This window comes from Carcharodon carcharias, chromosome 6, assembly GCF_017639515.1.
Source record: "Carcharodon carcharias isolate sCarCar2 chromosome 6, sCarCar2.pri, whole genome shotgun sequence".
Classification (NCBI taxonomy): Eukaryota; Metazoa; Chordata; class Chondrichthyes; order Lamniformes; family Lamnidae; genus Carcharodon; species Carcharodon carcharias.
In genome coordinates, this window is record NC_054472.1 from 71,091,686 (window position 1) to 71,112,023 (window position 20,338).

At 41.7% G+C, this 20,338-nt stretch overlaps 1 protein-coding gene across 2 annotated transcripts in view; it reads left to right on the forward strand.

The window, feature by feature from the left end:
* The window catches only part of LOC121278911 (band 4.1-like protein 3), a 196,534-nt gene that overhangs the window by 67,206 nt on the left and 108,990 nt on the right, over positions 1–20,338 (forward strand). For both annotated transcript variants that reach the window (XM_041189446.1, XM_041189447.1), the window contains one exon: positions 17,572–17,676. In XM_041189446.1, coding sequence (XP_041045380.1) covers positions 17,572–17,676 — 105 coding nt within the window. The remainder of the gene's footprint in view (positions 1–17,571; positions 17,677–20,338) is intronic.

The following is a 20,338-nucleotide window of genomic DNA, read 5'->3' on the forward strand; positions in this document are numbered from 1 at the left end:
AGTAAATGAATTGATGGCACACATTGAAATAAATAAATATGATCTGATAGCAATTACAGAGATGTGGCTATAGGACAACAATGATTGGGATCTTAATATTGACGGGTACATGACATTCCAGAAGAGTAGGAAGCTAGGTAAAGGTGTGGAGGGGTAGCACTGTTAATGGAAGAGGGCTTTGGTGCAATAGTTAGAGATGACCTTGGTTCAGGCGATCATGATGTAATGTTGCTTTGGGTGGAGATGAGGAATAGTAGGGGGAAAAAGTCATTAGTGGGAGTGGTCTACAGGCCCCCTAACAATAGTAGCCATAGTATAGGACAAAGTATTCAAGATAAAATATTATGTACTTGTGATAAAGGGATGGCAATAAACATGGGTAATTTTAATCTACATACAAACTGGAAAAATCAGATTGGCAGTAGTAGCCTGAATGAGGAGTTCTTAGAATGCTTTCAAGGTAGGTCTCTTATAGCAGCATGATCTGGAACCAACCAAGAGCAGGTTATATTAGATTTGGTATTGAATAAAGTGATAAGATTAATTAATGACCTCCAAGTAAAGGCACCCCTAGGTAGCAGCAACCACATTATGATTGAATTTTACATCTAGTTTGAAAAGAAGAAAAATGGATCTAAGACTAGTATCTTAAACTTAAATAAGGGCAACCACGTGGGGTTGAAAGTTGAGCAAGCTGAAGTGAACTGGGAAACTAGGCTAGAGGATAGATCAATAGAGAATCAGTGGCAATCATTTAAGGGAATATTTTAGAATATTCAGAATAAGTACATTCCTTCTATAAAGAAAAATTCTAAAGGGAGGATCCACCATCTATGGTTAACTAGAGATGTTAAAGAAAGCATCAAACTTAAGGAAAAAGCATACAACTCTGCAAAGATGAGTGGCAGGACAGATGTTTGGACCGAATATAAAGAACGGCAGAGAATAACTAAAAGGTGAATCAGGAGAAAGAAATTAGTATGGAAAAAAACTGGCCAGAAATGTAAAAATGGATAGCAAGAGATTCTACAGGACTTAAAAAGGAAAAGAGTAAGTGAAGTGAGTGTTAGTCTTCTAGAGAGTTACAGTGGGGTGTTAATAGTAGATAATAAGGAATTGGTGGAAGAAATGAAAAAATGTTTTGCTTTTGTGCTCACTATAGAGGATACAAAAAACATTCCAGTAATATTTGCAAATCAGGAGGTGAACTGGAGAAAGGAGTTTCATGAAGTTGAAATCACTAGGGAAACAGAACTGAGCAAATTGATGAAGCTGCTGGCTGGCAAGTTTCCGGGTCCCGATGGACTACATCCTAGGGTCTTAAAAGAGGTGGCTAATGAGGTAGTGGATATGCTGGTATTAATTTCCAACGTTCACTAGATTGTGGAAAGGTTCCATCAGATTGGAAAGTAGCAAATATAACCCCTATGTTCAAGAAGGGAGGGAGGCAGGAAACTATAGGTCAGATAGCTTAATGCCTGTAGTGGGCAAGTTATTAGAATCGATCATTAAGGAGGTTATACCTGAGCACTCAGAGCCAAGGCAATTGGGAAGAGTCAGCATAGTTTTGTGAAAGGAAAATCCTGTTTAACCAATTTATTGGAGTTTTTTGAAGGAGCAACATGTGCAGTAGATAGGAACCTGTAGATATACTGTACTTGGATTTCCATAAGGCACTTGATAAGTTGCCATATCAAAGATTATTATGGAAAATAAAAGCTCATGGTGTAGTGGGCTTGGATAGAAGATTGCCTAGCTGGCTGGCAGAAAGCAGAGTATGCATAAGTGAGTCTTTTTCTGATTGGCAGGATGTGATGAGTGGTGTTCCACAGGTCTCTACCAGGGCATCAACTATTTATGATTTACATCAATGGCTTAGATGAGGGGAGTGAAGACATGGTAGCTAAATTTGCAGGTGACACAAAGATAGGTAGGAAAGTATGTTGTGAAGAGGACATGAGGTTGCAAATGGATGTAGATATGTTGAGTGAGTGGGCAAAGATCTGGCAAATGGAGTATCATGTGGGAAAATGTGAAGTTCACTTTGGCAGGAAGAACATAAAAGCAGAATATCACTTAAATGGAGAACAGCTGCACACTTAGGTGCGGATGGATCTAGGTGCTCTAGTACATGAGTCACAAAAAATTAGTATGCAGGTACAGCAAGTATGGAATGCTATCATTTATTATGAGAGGGATTGAACATTAAAGTAAAAATGTTATGCTTCCGTTATACAGGGCATTGGTAAGACCACACCTCGATTACTGTGTGCAGCTTTGGTCTCCTTATTTAAGGAAGGATGTAAATGCATTGGAGGTGGTTCAAAGGAGGTTTACTAGATTGATACTTGGAATCAGTGGGTTGTCTTATGAGGAAAGGTTGGGCAGACTGGGCTTGTTTCCACTGGAGTTTAGAGGAGTGAGGGATGATTTGATTGAAGTATACAAGATCCTGAACAGCTTTGACAAGGTGGACATCGAAAGGATGTTTCCTCTTGTGGGTGAGTTCAGAACTACGGGGCGCTGTTTTAAAGTTAGGGGTTGCCCTTTTGGGACAGAGATGAGGAGAATTTTTTTCTGAGGATTGTGCAACTCTGGAATCTCTGCCTCAGAAGATGGTGGAGGAGGCAGGATCATCGAATATTAAAGGCAGAGGTAGGCAGATTCTTGTTCAGCAAGGCAATCTCAGGTTATCGGGGTTAGATGGGAATATGGAAATTGAAACACAAGATGATCAGCCATGATCTTATTGAATGGCGAAGCAGGCTTGAGGGGCTAAATGGTCGTCTCCTGTTCCTATTTCTTATGTCTGTCTTCTTCCACTTCCTGTATGTGGCTGTTTTAAAAATGTTCTTTTTATAGGTGGTCAGTGTTTTCGAACAACAAACAGTTTAAAATGGTGCACTTTTCCACAATTGTGCCACTCCCCACCCTCTGGCTATTCTTCTTGCTTGTGCAGTTTGTTCTCACCATACCTGAAGACATTTCAAAACGGTGGTTGGCGTGCTTTTTCCCCATTTTGGCAGCCTTAGGCTTTGGCACACACTCTCTTTTATGACCTACATACTGGTTTCTCAATCTACTCCACGGGACCTCTCCTTCACTGTAAGCATGTGCCCAATTGTTTCCTTAGTTCAGTTTACGCTGCTTTCATTAGTGTTAAATCCTTTCTTGTCTGTAGGAGATCTGATAATGCTTCACCTAGGACCACAACTATGATTCTGTTGTGAATCAGCTCATTCTTTAAGATTTCTATAATTACAGGTCCCTGCCAGCGCATAGAAATCGTTAATCAATGAATCCATGCGTTTGTCTGGTCTATGCTTTCTTTTATTAAATTTTGTCCTCTATTATTAAATTCTGATGGATGTTGAAATGAGTCGAAAGCTTGCAGGACTTCTCCAAATGAAGTTGAAGTCTCACCATGTTGCTATCACATCGTCAGTGATGGATCCTATTGCATAAAGTAATGTACTGCCCTGGTCTTTGATCTTTTTTCTATAATCCTGAAGTAGTTCTGTACCCTGTGAACCTTTTCCTCCAGTTGTCCCAGTTCTATTGCGAGCCCTCTGCACTCTGAAATGGTTCGGAGTGGTAGTGTGGATTCCATGCTTCTGCTGAGCCCTGGAATTGTTCCTGCTTCTGTGCTGCTGCATGCTGCTTTGGGCTTGTGTTCACTTGCTGTCCAGTCTCCAAGTCTGTGTCTCAGCTTGCACCTGTTGCTTCCCCGATGTTCCAATGTCTTGGTGAGTCTTTTTTCTCCTCTTTTGTCCTTCTTTTGGGGATCATTTTTCTTGCTAACCCTTTTTAAGGTTCACTGTATCTTTTACTTGATGCCACCGTGTTTCACTTTGTGGTTTGGGGGGGTGGTTTTTTGAGGACTGCCTATTCTTCCAAAGTATGCTGTTCGAGTCTATAGTTTCTCAAAACCATTGCTTTTTATTTACAGCACATATTTACATTTGAGCCTCAACACCTGGTTGAAAGTGGGAAAAGGATAGTAGGCATTAGGTTCCTTAACAGAAGACTCCCCAGAGCCAAACTTCACCGTCTACTTTCCAGAACACAGGTATTTCTCACATGTGATCTGACATCATTATTATACCAGCATCATGTATGCTTTTGATGTTAACCCTTTACCCTACACATATAACATGCCTTCGCTGAGCATGACCCACCCCCACCTTAGGGGGGCGGGCGGGGGGGGGGGTGGTGGGGGAGGTGGAGATTCTTGATTAGATTTTTTTTTCACATTGTTTTTATGAAACATGAACACCAACACACATCCTGCACTCATTCTGACATCAATCTTACAACCCCTACAGATGGTAATGTCTATACAATCCATTTTTTTTTTCTGTTGTCAAGTTTAAGTTTCTCATAACCATTTTTGGATGAGGTGTAACTATAATTGAATTTCTTCAGGGCAGTGAAGTTTGGCTCTGGGGAGTCTTCTGTTAAGGAACCTAATGCCTACTATCCTTTTCCCACTTTCAAATCCCTGTTTGTTTAAGTATCTACTGGTTCCTTGTCCCTGTTGCAACAGGCTTGTCTGTCCATGGAGCCCTTATTGGGCTAGCCATCATTACCCAAGACTAATTATCTCACTAGCTTTGTTTCTATGGCAACAAAACTTTGAACAGTTTCCAGTAAAATGAAACTTACAGCACTAACCTACTTACATAATTCTGACCTATATATATGTCTATATACGTATATCACCACTGACGGGACTGAAAGCCACTGAGGAGGAGGGGAAAGGAAGAGGTCCCCAACCACCCACATCTTCACCATGCTGTGATTTTTCTCTTTCTCTATTACTCAGCAGCCCAGAGAAATTTGCAAACAGTTCCAATCAGATATTTTAACTTGATGAAACATAACAGAAGGGTTCAGAAGGAATCATAGATAAGTGGAATTGGAAGTTGGGAAGTAAAGGCTCTGCAGAATTCAACCCATTGCTTCATGGCCTGCTGACTCAGCTCTTTAAAAGAAAAATGCTTTATGAGCATCATGCTCAAGGGAAGACACTGAGTGCCAATCTTGGAGGAATTGAGATAGATGACATGATTCACAATGGACTCCAGTGTCTTCTCCCATGTCAGTTTCTGCTAAGGTTTCTAGATAATGCAGCCTTACCTGGAATGAAAGGCAGCTCCGGGAATGTTAATCTCAATCCCACCTGATGGAGATGTTAAGACCCGTGACCGCATCCAATTGGCATTTTTGACCATTGACTTTCAGGCTGCGGTTATAGCTTAGAGAAAATGATAGCAACTGGCTTCTTGGAGTTTAAGGCCTCTAAATTTTTTTGCGTCAGCAGTGTCTTAACTGATACCAGCAGGTATGTCCTCCATAAGTGGGTGTTCTAATCCAGAATCCAGCACAAATGGCTGAGTGCACTTCATGGTGCCCATGTTTGCTTATGTGTCTTTTCCAGCCAGCCCTATCAAATATCTGCTCCTCAGGGAGAGGGGAGCAATGGACATGTGGTTGAATGTGGAGCCTGTGGGAACATTTCTGCTCCTTTTTACCATGTTCAGGTAAATATATTTTAAACACTTGTTGAGTGCAGCCTGCAATCATCCCTTTAAGGCACACATGTTAGGCTGCATGTAAATCTGGTTTCTGAAAGCAGCTGGCACAGAGGGGATCTGAAACAAGCATGGGGTCCCTTATTTGAATGTGAGAAAGTGCCTAACACCTATTTCAAGTGATTGCCGGGATGCTTTTTCTTTTCTGCATCAAATGACAGATGGTGCATTTCAGACTCATAACAAGTGTGTGCTTCCTGCCTGCCATATTGGAGGTGTAAGCACCTGTTTATTACCCAAGAAACAGAAATGTGCCATTCAATTTCTAGGCACATATGTTTTCCTTTACTGTCATTGCTGTTTTACTCAGAAGGTTTGACTTTAATCATGCCATCCATCTACTCTTCCACCTTAATATTTTCTAGACTTTTCCAGTTTTATTTTCATTAGCATTCTCCTAGCAACTAACATGCCTGCCAGTACCAAGCTTGTTGATCCATTTAAAAACGGAAAAGAAAGTGTCAGCATTACAATGACATTGGATTGATGTATTCAACGTTTAACATGGCACTTTGTTTTTGTGAATCATTAAAGCAAAAGAGGTGCTTGATTTGGCAGATTTTACAGCACTGTGACTAATGATCATGGTATTAGGATTAACAGATGTCTGTTTGTGCACACCAGATTAGTTTTAGCAGTGTTGTGCAAAAAGGCAAAGTTGAGCTGTAGTACATTTCATTGGCCAACTTTGTGTTTGCAGGCTTTAAGACTTAGAGTACATTATATTTATTTTGAATTTTCTTGATTGTACAAGTATAACCTGATTTTTCTTTTCAAAATCTGTTTAAATTTGCATCCTATTCTTAGAATATTGCTACCATTTGCATTGATTTAAGAAATATAAAATGGAGTAACTGTATGCTTAGAGACTAATATGCACCCAGACTTTCCAGTGGTGGTTTGCTCTTCTCTGCAACTTTGGCAGGAGATAAGTGGAACCTCTAGAGAAATAGCATAAACAACTATTCTTTACTCCCTAAACTTCCCTGCCTTTCCACCTGACTTCCTTTAAGGTCACCTTTAAAACACATTACATTAACCTTTTAGTCACCTTCCTATTAACTTCTCCTTTGGCTTTTTGTTAGATTTGTATTCCTCTGAAGTGCATTAGGACATTTTCCTACATTAAAGGCACAACATATGTGCAAATTGTTATTTTCCCCCATGGATTCAGCCAATCTCCTGCTGGAAAGTCACAGTGGAAACTCAAGACTCTTTTTGATGTCCAAAACATTGGACAGGTGACTTGCCCCCAGTTCTGCTGGTCATTTATTGGAGGTGATTACAAGAGTGACTAGCTATGATATTTCCATTAGTTTACTCCACCTCTCTGTAGAAATGCTTTGGAATTAATCAGTGCATCCCCTTTATGTGGCAGTGGAAGAGAAAATTTGAGGGCTAGTATACTGTACCCCACAATGTGAAATATGATAAATAAAAGATGAGGCTGAAGCATTTCCAACCAGCTTCAGCCAGAAGTGGATGATCCATCTCTGTGTCTACCTGAGGTTCCCACGATCACAGATGCTAGTCTTCAGCCAGTTCAATTCACTCCTCATGATCACATGAAATGGCAGAACGAGCTGAATACAGTGAAGGCTATGGCCCTGACAACATTCCGACTTCAGTACTGAAGATTTGTGCTGCAGAATTAGCTGTGTCCCTAACCAAGCTGTTCCAGTACAGCTACAACTCCTGGTATCTCTGACAATTTGAAAGGTTGTCCATGAAAAGCTGGACAAATCCAATCTGGCCAATTAGAGCCCATCAGTCTACTCTTGGTCATCAGCAAAATGCTGGTAAGCCTCATCAACAGTGCTATCAAGAGGAACTTGCTTAGCAATAACCTGCTCCCTGACACTCAGCTTGGGTTCTGCCAGGACTACTCTGTTCCAGACTTCATGACAACCTTGGTCCAAACATGGACAAAAGAGTTCAATTCCAGAGGCGACATTGGGACTGTCCTTGACATCAAAGCAATGTTTGACTGAGTGTGCCATCAAAGCGCCTTAGTGAAATTGAAGTCACGGAGAGTCTAGGGGAAAACTCCACTGGCTGGAGTCATACCTAGCACAAAAGGAAAGTGGTTATTGGAGGCCAATCATCTCAGCTCCAAGATATCGCTGCAGGAGTTCCTCAGGGTTGCGCCTGAGGCCCAACCATCTTCAGCTGCTTCATCAATGATCTTCCCTCCATCATAAGGTTGGAAGTGGGGATGTTGGCTGATGATTGCACAGTGTTAGCACCAATTGCAATCCCTCAGATACTGAAGCAGTTCGTGTCCACGTGCAACAAGACCTGGACAACAGACGTGGGTTGATAAGTGGCAAGTAACATTCGTGCCACACCAGTGCTAACTTGAGAGAATCCAGCACATTTTCCCCATGTCATTCAGTGGTATTAACATTGTTGAATCCCCATCAACAACGTCCTGGGGTTACCATTGTCCAGAAATGTAACCGGACCAGCCACATAAATACTGTGGCTGCAAGAACAGGTCAGAAGCTGGGAATTCTCAGGCGAGTAACTCACCATTTGACTCCCCAAAGCTTGTCCACCATCTACAATCTGGATGAGTACAGCTCCAACAACACTCAAACTCCATCCAGATCAAAGCAGCACGGTTGATCAGCACCACCCCATCCACCACCTTTTATACATGCACTTTCTCCAACACCTGCACACAGTGGCAGTGGTATTTACTGTCTACAAGATGCATTACAGTGACTCGCCAGAGCTCCTTCCAACAGCACCTTCCAAACTCACGACCTCTACCGCCTAGTATGAGGGCTGCAGACTCATGGGAACACCGCCATCTGCACCTTCCAAGTCACAAACCATGCTGATTTGAAACTAAGAGATAAAAACAAAAAACTGCGGAAGCTGGAGATCCAAAACAAAAACAGAATTACCTGGAAAAACTCAGCAGGTCTGGCAGCATCGGCGGTCCAATGCTGCCAGACCTGCTGAGTTTTTCCAGGTAATTCTGATTTGAAACTACATTAGTATTCCTTCACTGCCGCTGGATCAAATCTTGGGATTTACTGCAGAACAGCACTGTGGGTGTACATACACCAGATGAACTGCAGTGGTTCAAGAAGGCAGCTCTCCATCAGCTTCTCGAGGGGCTGTATGGGATGGGCAATAAATGTTGGCCTTGCCAGCGAGGCTCACACTGATAGAAACTTTGCACGATAAAAATAAAATGTTGTAGAAAGTTATGGAAAACATTGTTTAATCTTGATGTATATATTCCTTGGAGCAGTCTTATCTTAAATCAGATCAGAGATGAATATTATAGTAATTGCCACAAGAATGAAATATCATTGTTTCCATTGTGATTGGGTGACTGTACATTATAGATGAAGTCTGCTAAGATTGGTAATTTAAGTGCATCATTGGTTTTAATGGGATTTTTTTGTACTCTTAAATCGAAGCCTACAATATTTTATGTCTGAAGGCTGGATTTGTCAGTTTTGTAAATGTTACAAAAATGTATTTGTACAATAACTCCCACTAATGCCTAATGGAATGTAAACGAAACATTTTGCATAACAAATCGAATATGGATACAGGGCTCCCATTGAGTGTAGAACAAGAATTGTGCAAGAAGGATTCTAAGTATTTGATAGATTTTTAATATGAATTGTTCTGTAGATTAAATCAGTCATTCCAAATTACGGTGAATATAATGAACCTGTGGCTGACATTTTATGAATTACATTAAATCTAATTTGAGAAGCTTGGTGAATTATTCATTTAAAAATAATCAGCAAATAAAGGTCACGTTTGCTAGAGATGTACTAAGTTTGAAATTTCTTGTATAGTTATTGAAATTGATGGTTTATACTTCAGATAATCTTTTATGACTCCATGTTGATAATTTTCAAGTTCTTGAATTCTTCCTTCTTGTTTTATTGTTGCATTAACTTCAATTTGTATTTCTTAGCATGATGTACAGGGTTCATTTTGGTTTTGTGCTAGATTCAAAGAAATTAGCTGAATACATAGTCTTTTGTCAACATAACTTATGAGTTATAAATACAGGAAAAGATCAATATGCCCAGCAAACCTGTAAATTTGTTTTTACTGAGCAATCTGCTGACCTGCCTTCTCATCCTATCCCTCCCTACCTTGTCACTCCAGAAAGAGATTTGAAAGATACCACTAAAGGGAGCAATATAAATCAGTAAGTGTAAAATATTAAAGGATCAGAAAAAAGCCTTGGATTTGTAAACAAAATTACAAAATAGGGCCAGAAAAAAATACATTGCAGTTAAACTCAGCCCCACTCCCTGTCCCTATTCCAGTTATTTGTAGGTGTATACCAAGCAGAGATTCTGTGCATTGAAATTGTATTGAAGCAGAACTGCAGAAACACCAAGGTCCAGAAATTTGGCTATGTTGTGCCTATTTTTCAGGCAATAAACAGTCTCCTGATCTGCCAAGAGTGGGCAGGAGTTGATGCTTATTATGAGCAGCAAGTGTGTTGTTTGCCATTTTGTTGAAATCCAAAAAAGTGATATAAGGTGCCTAGGTCTAAGTGCATATGCAAATAAGGATCCTGATGCCTGTCTGAAGTCCTCATTATAAGGTTGATTTCCCCTAAGGTAGACAGTGCTCAAGAAACTTGGGCTATAACCAACAAGGCATTTTTTAAATATAATTGTACTCGAGTATTTCTTTTCCCATTCCCATGATCTACTGCTGGACGCTTCCCAATTTCAAGTTTTTTCGTTTCTTTGTCTGGTGACTCAGTTCCTCACTTGCATAAGGTTTGCTACAATGCCAGCAGCTTCCTGATCTTCTGTTGTGCTTCGTTGCTGAGCTGCAGTCGTGAAAATGAAGCCCGAGGTCTAATATTGTTTGCACCACAAGCCATCACATTTAGGCACCATGATCGTTCCCTGCAGCCAAAAATGACATACTTGAATTTCTGGTCCCAACTTTTTCAGCTCATCCGTATTGAATGGCAGGACCCAGATAATGGTTGGGCCTGCATCTGGAAATCCTCCAGGCCTGCTAATGATTTGTTGTAGCAAAAACCTGAGCAGATACATTTTCTGTGATACAGTGCCTCTCAGATGTGCTTGCTGGACACCAAGAAAGCAAAATGTATGTCAGTTTATCCTCCTTTGCACTGGGGCAAGATGCTCGTGAAGCACAAAAATTTTTATTTTGGGCATAACTTGTAACATAAACTCTATTAAATTTAAAATGGATCGTGCTAAAGAAAGGCTTGCTAATTACCATTAGTGAAGATTTATTCCTCTTTAAACAAAAAATGTAATCTAATCTGCTATTTATTAAAGTATCAAATACAATTTAAACATAAAAGCGAATATCCATACTCAAATAGAGAACTGTGTGTATATACAGCAAAAAAGGGCTTGGCCTAAATAGCCAAGTGATTATGGTACTGGGCTTGTAACCCCAAGATCAAGAGTTCAAATCTCACAGTGGCAAACTATGAAACAATGTAACTTCATCTGAAACAGATGGAAACGGGTTTGTACTCGAAAGAGTTACAGCAGAAAATTCAATAGTTGTGCAATCCATTCTTGGATTTACATCTGCATCGTAATTTGATCTGCCTGTCTTTCAGCACTGGTGCCTTTCCTCCAGGTTCTTCATCCCTGCTGTTTTCTATTGCAGCCAAATCACTATTGTTGGCTTCAGTGGGAAGGTTTTTTGTTATGTGATATATAACTGAGCTCATCATATAAGAGTTTGCAGATAGAGCACAGTTTGCCCATCCCAAGTTTGGACATTAAATATTGAAAAATATTATTGCACTGGCAGTAAGGACAGAGGGGTTAAAGATGGGTGGAAGTGTCCTTCTACCTCATTGGATCAGGCTGCTCTGTGGGTGTATGCTGAACAATTCTGAAATCCCAATGTCATTAGCCTCCAATGCTGTGAAATTGATCTGCCCCAGTACCTGATTCATTATATGATAAACGTGCTCAACTTTTCCCCAAAAGCAAACTACTGTGTGTGGTAGAAATCAGAAATAAAAACAGAAAATGCTCAGCAGGTCAGGCAGCATCTCTGGAGACAGAAACAGAGTTGACTTTTCAGGTTGGTATGATTCCCACAGGGCAACCAGAAACCAAAGTAACCAAATTTACTGAATGACCCTCAAATGAAGAAATTGGCAGCAATATCTCACTTTTTGTAACTTTTGACATACAGAATTGATGCAAATTAAACATTAATTAACAGGCAAATGCTACTTCCAATAAAGAGATAAATTTCACTTTAAAGAGCCAGTACAACAAAGATGCATCAACCACAAGCACCCATTTCACTCTCTGCACGTGTGGTACTACATGCAATCTCTCAATCTTTTCAAATTGATCTATTCAGCCCTTGAGTTACGTTCACGGGCAAGTGTTTTCCATGGAGATCCTGGGATACGGTTAGCACTGATGGGGCATATATCTACCAACCCCTTCTCTCTCCCATCAAGTCCGTCCTGAAGGTGTAGCTTTCCAGAATTGCTTCGCAGTTGACCAACTAGCAGCACCAGGTTCATGATCTAGCCCTTAGATACAAGCTCCAAATTCTTCCACATGCTTGAACTGAACACCCCACTTATTAAGAAAGATTCATTCCTTTTGACTTGTACATCGCTTCCCCAAGAGCTGCTGCATTTCTGTTTTTCTTCTTAATGCCAAAAGCAAACTGACCTTTTCATAGAGCTTTGCTGGCTTCTCCTTGCAGAAATTCTGTGTTCCTCTTTCTGTCTCTGTCTGCTTTCTCTCTCTCTGCATTTATGTGCTGATTACCCTGGACCTCCCAGCTCTCTCTTGCTTGGAGCTGTACTTTGTGTCTGACCACAAGCTTCCAGTGGTGGGCTGCGTTCTCTGCCATCGGATGTCTGGAACCTCATTGTAATACATCAGCATATCATTATTAGGCCTGCCCGACAGTATTGCACCCACCCTCACACCAACAGCTTGATAAGTGTAACCTGCAGAAGTTGGGACTTGCCCACCAGGGTTTTGCTCACCTTGCGGGCATCGGACGAGCAGACGATACTGCAGTCTGACACCAAGGGCACACTGGAGGAATGTCCATGGATGCTAAGTTGATTCTCATGGACTTGGCTATGAGAAGCAATGCACGGAAGGTGGATAGTCATCGTTGATTCTCACATCGGGTGATGGTCGAGGGGGTGGGTGAGGAAGGGCTAGGCTTGGCTGGGAGAGGAAGAGGTGCCTGGGGTGGGGGGGTGTTGAGATTGGGAGGTGGGGGGAAATGAAGGTGTCAGGATGGGGGGAGGTCGGGAGAGGAGGAATGAAGATGGCAAGTTAGGAGGGGGGATGGAAGTGAAGGTGTTGAGGGAAAGGTGATGGGGGAGGGGAGTAACAGGGAATAAGACCACAACTGGGGAGGTAGGTGTAAGGGGGTGAGGGTGGTGGAAAGTGCAAGCGAAGGAGTGTGAAGGGAGGAAAGGGTGTGGAGAGGGGAGGGAGTAAGGGTTAAGGAAGAAGTAAGAGTGGAGGGAGGGGGTAGGAGTAAGGCTGGAGGAAAAATTGAAGCTGGAGGAAGAGATAAGGCTGGAGTGGGGAGGGACTAAGGGTGGCTGAAGAGGTAAGGATGGAGGAACGGGAAGGGAGTTGGGTGTGGTGGAGTCTGTGGGGGTTGGGGGGGGGAGGGATGTGGAGGGGGGATGGGCTGCTGAACATGCACAGGAGTGGTCTGATGAGTCCATGTCTGCCTCCTGGAAACTGACGGTGGGCTTGGTATGGAGGAAGGGTGAGAATGACCAAGGGCAGAGTCAGGTGGGAGGGTGAGGGTGGTTAGTGGGGACCCGGAGGCAGACATGGACACAGGGGAGTGGGTAGGAGATGGTCAAGGAGGTTAATGTGGCTGGGGGTGGGATTTTCAGGAAGGAAGGGATCATGCACGTTCACCCGGACATCCCTGAAGGAAAAGGGTTGTGGCTGGTAGGTCACAAAGGGGAGGTGGAAGATGATGCCAGGTGGGTCAACTGTGATGGGGTAAAGGAAATGGGTGACTGGGGGAGGGTAAAGGACGGGGGAGTGAAAGTAAAACTGAATTAGCTCCTTGCTGTCCAAATCAAAAGAGAAATAAGAGTCATGGTGGGTGAGATCAGGTGCTGCATGGGAATGTGATGAGTGGGTGGGCGGAGATGCAGGTCAGCTTAGATGGATAACTGAAAGCGAACCCCAGCAGGCAGCATTCAAAACTGCTCAGGACATTGAGATGAGTGTGAAATGTGAAGGATCCGCGTGTGTGGGAGAGTGCTTGCACAAGGCTCTGAAAAGCCCTGCCACAGACTTTTCCCTCCAGAATCACTTGTGGGCCGGCTGCTCCCTCTGCAGTGACAGGTCTTCCGGGCTGCTTATTTACAGCTCTTCACTGGAGGAGTCCTCTTGACTGCAGATGAGGACCGGGATGGAACAGAGGGGCTGGCTGGCTGAGGGTGTTGGTCCCTTGGCAGACCTCCCTGTAAACCAAGGGAGAGGTAAGTAGTGCATGGCAGGAGTGGGAGCACTCTCAGTTGTGTTGAGGGAGAGATGATCTGGTGCAGAATCCTCAGGTGGGTGTTTGTCGCCGACCTCACTTGTCACAGGCTGGGTTCACATCCTCACCAGTCAGCATGATGCTCTGAGTGACGGCCACTCCACCGCTGGTCTGGGACTTCTCCCTGCTAACGTGAGCAGGCTCCTCCTGCATGAAAACAGATGGAAAGTGTGAGCAGACACATGGTACTGCATAGAATGTTTACGTGCTGTACAGCTCTGTGGACAGGAATGAGGATGTGAGTTTGAGAGGATATGAGCACGATGGAAACGTGAGGATGCATATGAGAGCTAGTGGTGGTGTCCCTTGATGTGTGATGGGTTTGTGAGTGTATGAGTTGAGAGTGATGAGAAGAGTGAGTTAACCTGGCAGAACAGATAAGACCATTAATCTGATAGGGGCACTGGGTAGCTGTCCTTTTTTGCAGGGCATCGGCTCTGACCACGCCTTGTAAGCCTAGTTGGTAATGCTGCTGCCCATCCTGCAGCCAGAGCCAGGGCAGAGGACATTGCAGTGGGCCTCCACGGTATTCAAACCATTAAACCTGGAGGCTGCAGTCTTTTTGCCTTTTCATGACCATCTTACCCCCAGTAGTTGTGGTCTGGAAACACTGAAGTGTGTGCGTGCGGCTGGACTTTAAATATGGTGTCTGGTGTGATGAAGCAGTGCCATTTGCCCGCCCGCCATGGAAACGGGATGTTTCCTGGGAATGCATAAATAATGTGGCGGAATTGGGACAATATGGCGTGAAAACCCGCCATCGTGGCCAGTGGGTTAAGTGTCATTTTACCCGCCTGTTACCGCACTTAGGGCAGAATCGTCCCAGATTTGCACTAAAACTCAACTTGACCTTTTCTTAACACACATACAGAAATACAAATCAAACTTAAACATTAAAGCTAAAACTCAATCGTAACACCCACAAATACCAATATAACTTACTTAAACTATCTCTATTTCTAAACACTTTGAAGTTTTCATCCTTGTTTTCAAAATCCTCCATGGTCTTGCTATCTCCAAAATTTCCTCCATCCCCACAATTTATCTAATTTCGGGCCTCTTCAGCATCCCTCATTATAATCGCTCCTACATTGACATGTCTCATCCCTAAGCACCAACTCGGTGAAACAATGAAAGGGCTGCTTCTGCTTCTCTGAGAACAATGCTGTGATTTTTCTGCTGGCTGTTCGCCTGCTGTCAGATTGAGGGAAAGCGGACTGCGAGGTTGAGGGAAGGTGGACTGCGAGGTTGAGGGAAGGCAGACAGCGAGATGAATCAGTTATGCTTGGTGTGCATGTTGTGACTGACATTCAGTTTCTTCCTCCTGGGGCTCTGCATGTTCTTCTGTGCCAGCCGAGGAGCTGCCCATGACTGTACGCTTACACAGACACGTCTTTGGCTTGGAGAGCAGAGCCTCAGGAGGGTGACCAGGAGCCCATGCGGCTTTGACTGCGATCACTACCACTGCATTCTGGATCTCTCAGGGCTCGCTGAAGTGCTCAATGGTTTCCAGCATGATGGTGAAGAATGCTGAAGCCAAACAGCTGGCCAATATTTGGCCAGACGCCTGCAACCAGGAGATCATCAACATCCTGACCACCATTTCGTTCAGAACCAGTGACTTGCACCTTGTTAAAGTATTTAGAATGTGGTCAGCCTATTGTGGCCACCACTAGGGATGTGACTGGAGCCCAGCTTGGAGTGAGCTCACTGTGAACAGGCTTATGATCTTGGCTCATTATAGAGCAGTCAGAATAGACAAAGCCTGTTCCCTTTGCAAAGAACCATGGTTCTTTGCCACATTGCTGGGAATATAGAAAATTTATTGAAATTGTGTTTTGTTTATTTTTGGCTTATAAATAAGGTGCATTTCATGTTTATGAAAATCTTGGGTTGGGAGCCCATCTCCTGCTATAGCATATATTTAAATGGAAAAAATGCTTCAATTATAGGTAGTCTGGACTGATGTGGTGGTTTCCAGGAATGTATGTGTCACTTTGAATGGGATATTCCTCTACTCCAAAATGGGATCTAACCAGTGCTTTATAATATAGCTTGCACTCCGTTTAGCTCTCTTGAGATGAAAGTTAATGTACTATTAGCCTTTTTTTTTGGACCTGTCCTTTAGCTTTTAGTGATTTCAGTATATGAACCCTCCTACATATCTCTGATCCTCCCTAGTTCCTAGCTTCTCACTCTTTAGAAAATATTCCAATCTATCTTTCTTGCATCCAAAGTGGATGATTTCACACATTAAATTCCATGCCCACTCATTTAATCCATCAATGACTCTTTGCAACTTGCTACTCCCCTCCACACTATTTACTGTGCCACCTAACTTAGTGTTATCTGCAAACCTGGATAATAGTATTCCTTTGTCCAAGTCGTTTATAACTATAGTACAGATCCCTGGGGAACACTACTCGTCACATCCTGCCAATTTTACATACTCATTATCCCTACACTTATTCCCTACCTCCAAACCAAAGTAGTCTTTTCATAGCAAATTCCCTCCCTATATCAATAGGTTATCTCCAATTTATACATTCTCATTTTAAAGAGTCTATTGTGTGAAACCTTATTGAATACATTCTGGAAGTTCATGCAAAAACGTCCATGGACATTTTCTTTTCAACCATTTGAGTTAATCTCAAAAATTCAAGATTCGTGAGGCATGACTTATCCTTTACAGATCCATTTTGGCTCTTTCTGATAATCTTTTAAATCTTTTAAATGCTGGCTCTTTCTGATGGTGCATATTTGTTCAAGTGCTAAGAACAAGGGGAATAATAACAATAGAACTCAGCCAGTTAAGAGTGACATCAGAAAGCAGATTTTTGCACAAAAGATAATTGAAATCTGGATCTTGCCTTCCCTAAAAAGAACATGCTGTAGATGCAGGAATAATTAACTTTTTTTGTGGTTGTTATTGTTAGGTAAAGGCATCAAGAAATTTGGGGGGGGTGGGGTGGGGAAAGTGAGTGAATGGAGCTTTGATGCAGATTAACCATTATTTAATTGAATGGTGGAACAGACCCAAGGAGCTGAATGACCTACTTATGTACTTATACAATTGATCTCTTTGGATGGGAACATGTCGGTCATTGAGACAATACCAAATCTAATTAACGAAAAGGAACATTCACAATGTGATTGTATCATGGTGGAGATGGAGTGGAATTTAATATTCGACAGGAAATTTCTGATGTGTTTGGTGGAATCATTCATGCTCCAGTGAGTGGTTTCCTTTTCAAATGAGCAGCTTCACATACATTTGTGTATATAGTTGAATGTTTAAAAAAAATCTTTTGATCTTATTAATATTGCGACCATTTTGCTATGAAAAGATATTAACTTTGAGGTATGTTTGTTTTTCTGGCTGATTGTCCTTTTTACACTGGTAAACCTTTTCTTTTGGCAGAAACGTGCAAAGGGACAGGTTCTCTTTGACAAAGTCTGTGGGCAGCTCAATCTTCTGGAAAAAGATTACTTTGGTTTGACATTTCGGGACTCTGAAAATCAGAAGGTAAGTTAGAAAATTAAATGTTGGGTTGGTTCAGTTATGCCTTTTGTACAGAGAAAAGATTATTTTTTTCCTTGCTGGGGCAATGCTTATACTGACTTTGAATCGTGTTTTCCCCTGTTCACTGATTTTAGTGGAAGATTAATTAAAGCAGGGAGTGCTGCTTTATGCTTGTCTACTTTATTTTTGCAGAAGTACAGGCCAGATGATACTTGATATGTAGGCCAATTTCATTACACAACTTGAATCAACGTGAAGTGGTTTTGGGTGCAAGTCATTTGGGCCAGATATTGAGAGCACTTCAATTAGGTGGCTTCTCATCACTTCAGTTCCCCATCCACTGCAGTTTAATTACTTCCAGGTGAAAAGCAAATTTTAAAACATTCCTAAGTGGTTCTTTGGACTGGTCAAGAACTTAGACTTCACTTTTAATGTTAGCATAGATTTGACTAGTTAGTTGGAATATAGAGACCATTTTATAATTAATGAATATAGGAAAGAAGACAAAAAACAGTGAATATTTATGCCAGAGCCTAGGGCCTTTAATGAATACACATGAATGGAATATGTTCCCAAACAAGAACCTGAAGTCTAGTGACCAGCCAATTGAATGAATTCCCTACATACCAGTTTGGATTGGAAATTTCCCCCCCTCCATTGTAGGAAAAAGAAAGGTCTATAGTACATGAATATCTCTGGAAATGGTATACTAAGTGTAATACTGGCAGGAAGTCACCTAATCCTTCAATATTGATCCAGATGTAGTTGCAGCGTGTATTATTTACTGCAGCCTAAAGAGGTCTCATTGGATTTGGAATCGGAGTAATTAAGCAGATTGTCTAGAGCTCTATCAGAGAGAGTGAGGCAGCCTAGCAGTGGCATGAGAAAAGCTATTTTCAACTAATGTTACAAGATCTTTAGCACATAGAGTTCTGTAGCAATCTTAACACCTGACAGTTGATGATGCACTCATTGGAACCTCTTCTTGAAGAATTTTGGCTTAAGTTTAAGATCAGAAGGTACGAATCCTAACCTACATGCTCTCTGGTATCCAGGGATTTTTGAAAGGAGTGGGAAGTGGTGTACCACAAAATAAGTTGATATTTCACACTTCATTAGATATAGCAATTAAATTCCAGCTTAAGTATCAGTGTTTGACTTGCACTTCATTGTAACCCAGTCCGCTGCCCCGTGCCTCTTTTGAGCTTCTATCTATTGCTGTAAGTCATAGTCACCGGTGCATACAGCGATCACTAATTCTTTGAGTTCATGAGCCTTGGGCTAAAGCAAAGAGAGTTCCAATATAAACTCTGGGAAGGGAATGAAGATTGATGCCAGCATGAAATTGGAGTGGCAGAAGAGTGGAAGAAAGAAAGATAAAGAATGAGAGCTAAAAATAGGGGGCTACCAGGAGGTTATGAGAGCTAGGTAAATTGAGGGTTGAGAAAAGAGTGGCTGCAGAAACCTAGGAGGGTCAGGGAGGGGTGGGGTAGTGCAGGGTGTGCCTCCGAGTGGGTAGCGGTTATATGGAGTACAATGTCTTTGCAAACCTGCCTCAGAGGTGTTTATGTGGCTTTGACCTGGTTGGTGGAAGGGGTAAAAGAGGGCTTTGGTGAGGTAACTTTTTAGGAAAGCTAGGTCTATTTGGTCCCTTGAAAGCCCAATTGTTATTTGGATTTTTAACCTTTTTTTAAAAGAAAGGAAAAATTCTCATTTGTGAAGTGTAGCATTGATTAAAGTTAAAGGAATGCAACTACAATTTTTAATCAAAAATTAAAATTCTGCAGCAGGAGCAATTTCCTAAAAATGCATCATAAACTGCTGCTGGGTTCAGTATTTAGGAGAACTGTGTACCATTTAAATTGCTGCTTATAGCCTCAGACATTTGTTAGTAAGACTTGGTCAGTTAATGCATCTGTTGCATCTTGTTGGAAAATATTTTACCTGTAAAGAGAAGTAATTTATTTTCAAAATAATAAATGAGTAGTTTCCAAAAGAAATTGAAAAGCAGTTCCTCCCTTTTGATGAAAAAAGAATATAATACCCATCTTCATTGTACTTTCCAGAATATTGCAAAATGCATGAAATAAAGCATCAAAAATCAATTTCTAAAGGAGCATTTTTGGATATGCCTGCTGCTTAATTTGAGTTGTGCTCCACTGCACTTAGTGTAATTTGTGTTTTCCCATGTGGTAGACTCACATTTAGAGGTTTTGAATTATTAATTTTTGGGTGCATCAGTCTTTGCTGGTTTTTGCGCTTAGCATTGTGAGAAGCACAAATGTTAGCCCAGATTTTCTGGTTAGTGACGAACAAATGTCACTTACCATTCATTGATCTTGCGCTTTTGCACTGCAACTTGAGTTTATGAGAAGGGCAAAGCAGCTTTGTGTCTGCTACAGGGGATTGTGAACAACAAAAGAACAGGGTCTCTTTTCAACCAATTGGATTGAAAAATCCTTATTGTGACACATGGAGTCTGAATGAGAGTTAAGATACTTGATCCAATGCCCAATAATGTACAGAAAGTGGAATAGAGAAAGAAAGATGGGATTAAGAGAGATAAGGGACAACGTTTTAATTAAAAAAAACTCATAACAATTCAAATTTGAAGGAATGAGACTTTGCACTTTAATAATTAAATTTTCAATGCCAGAGAGGTTAT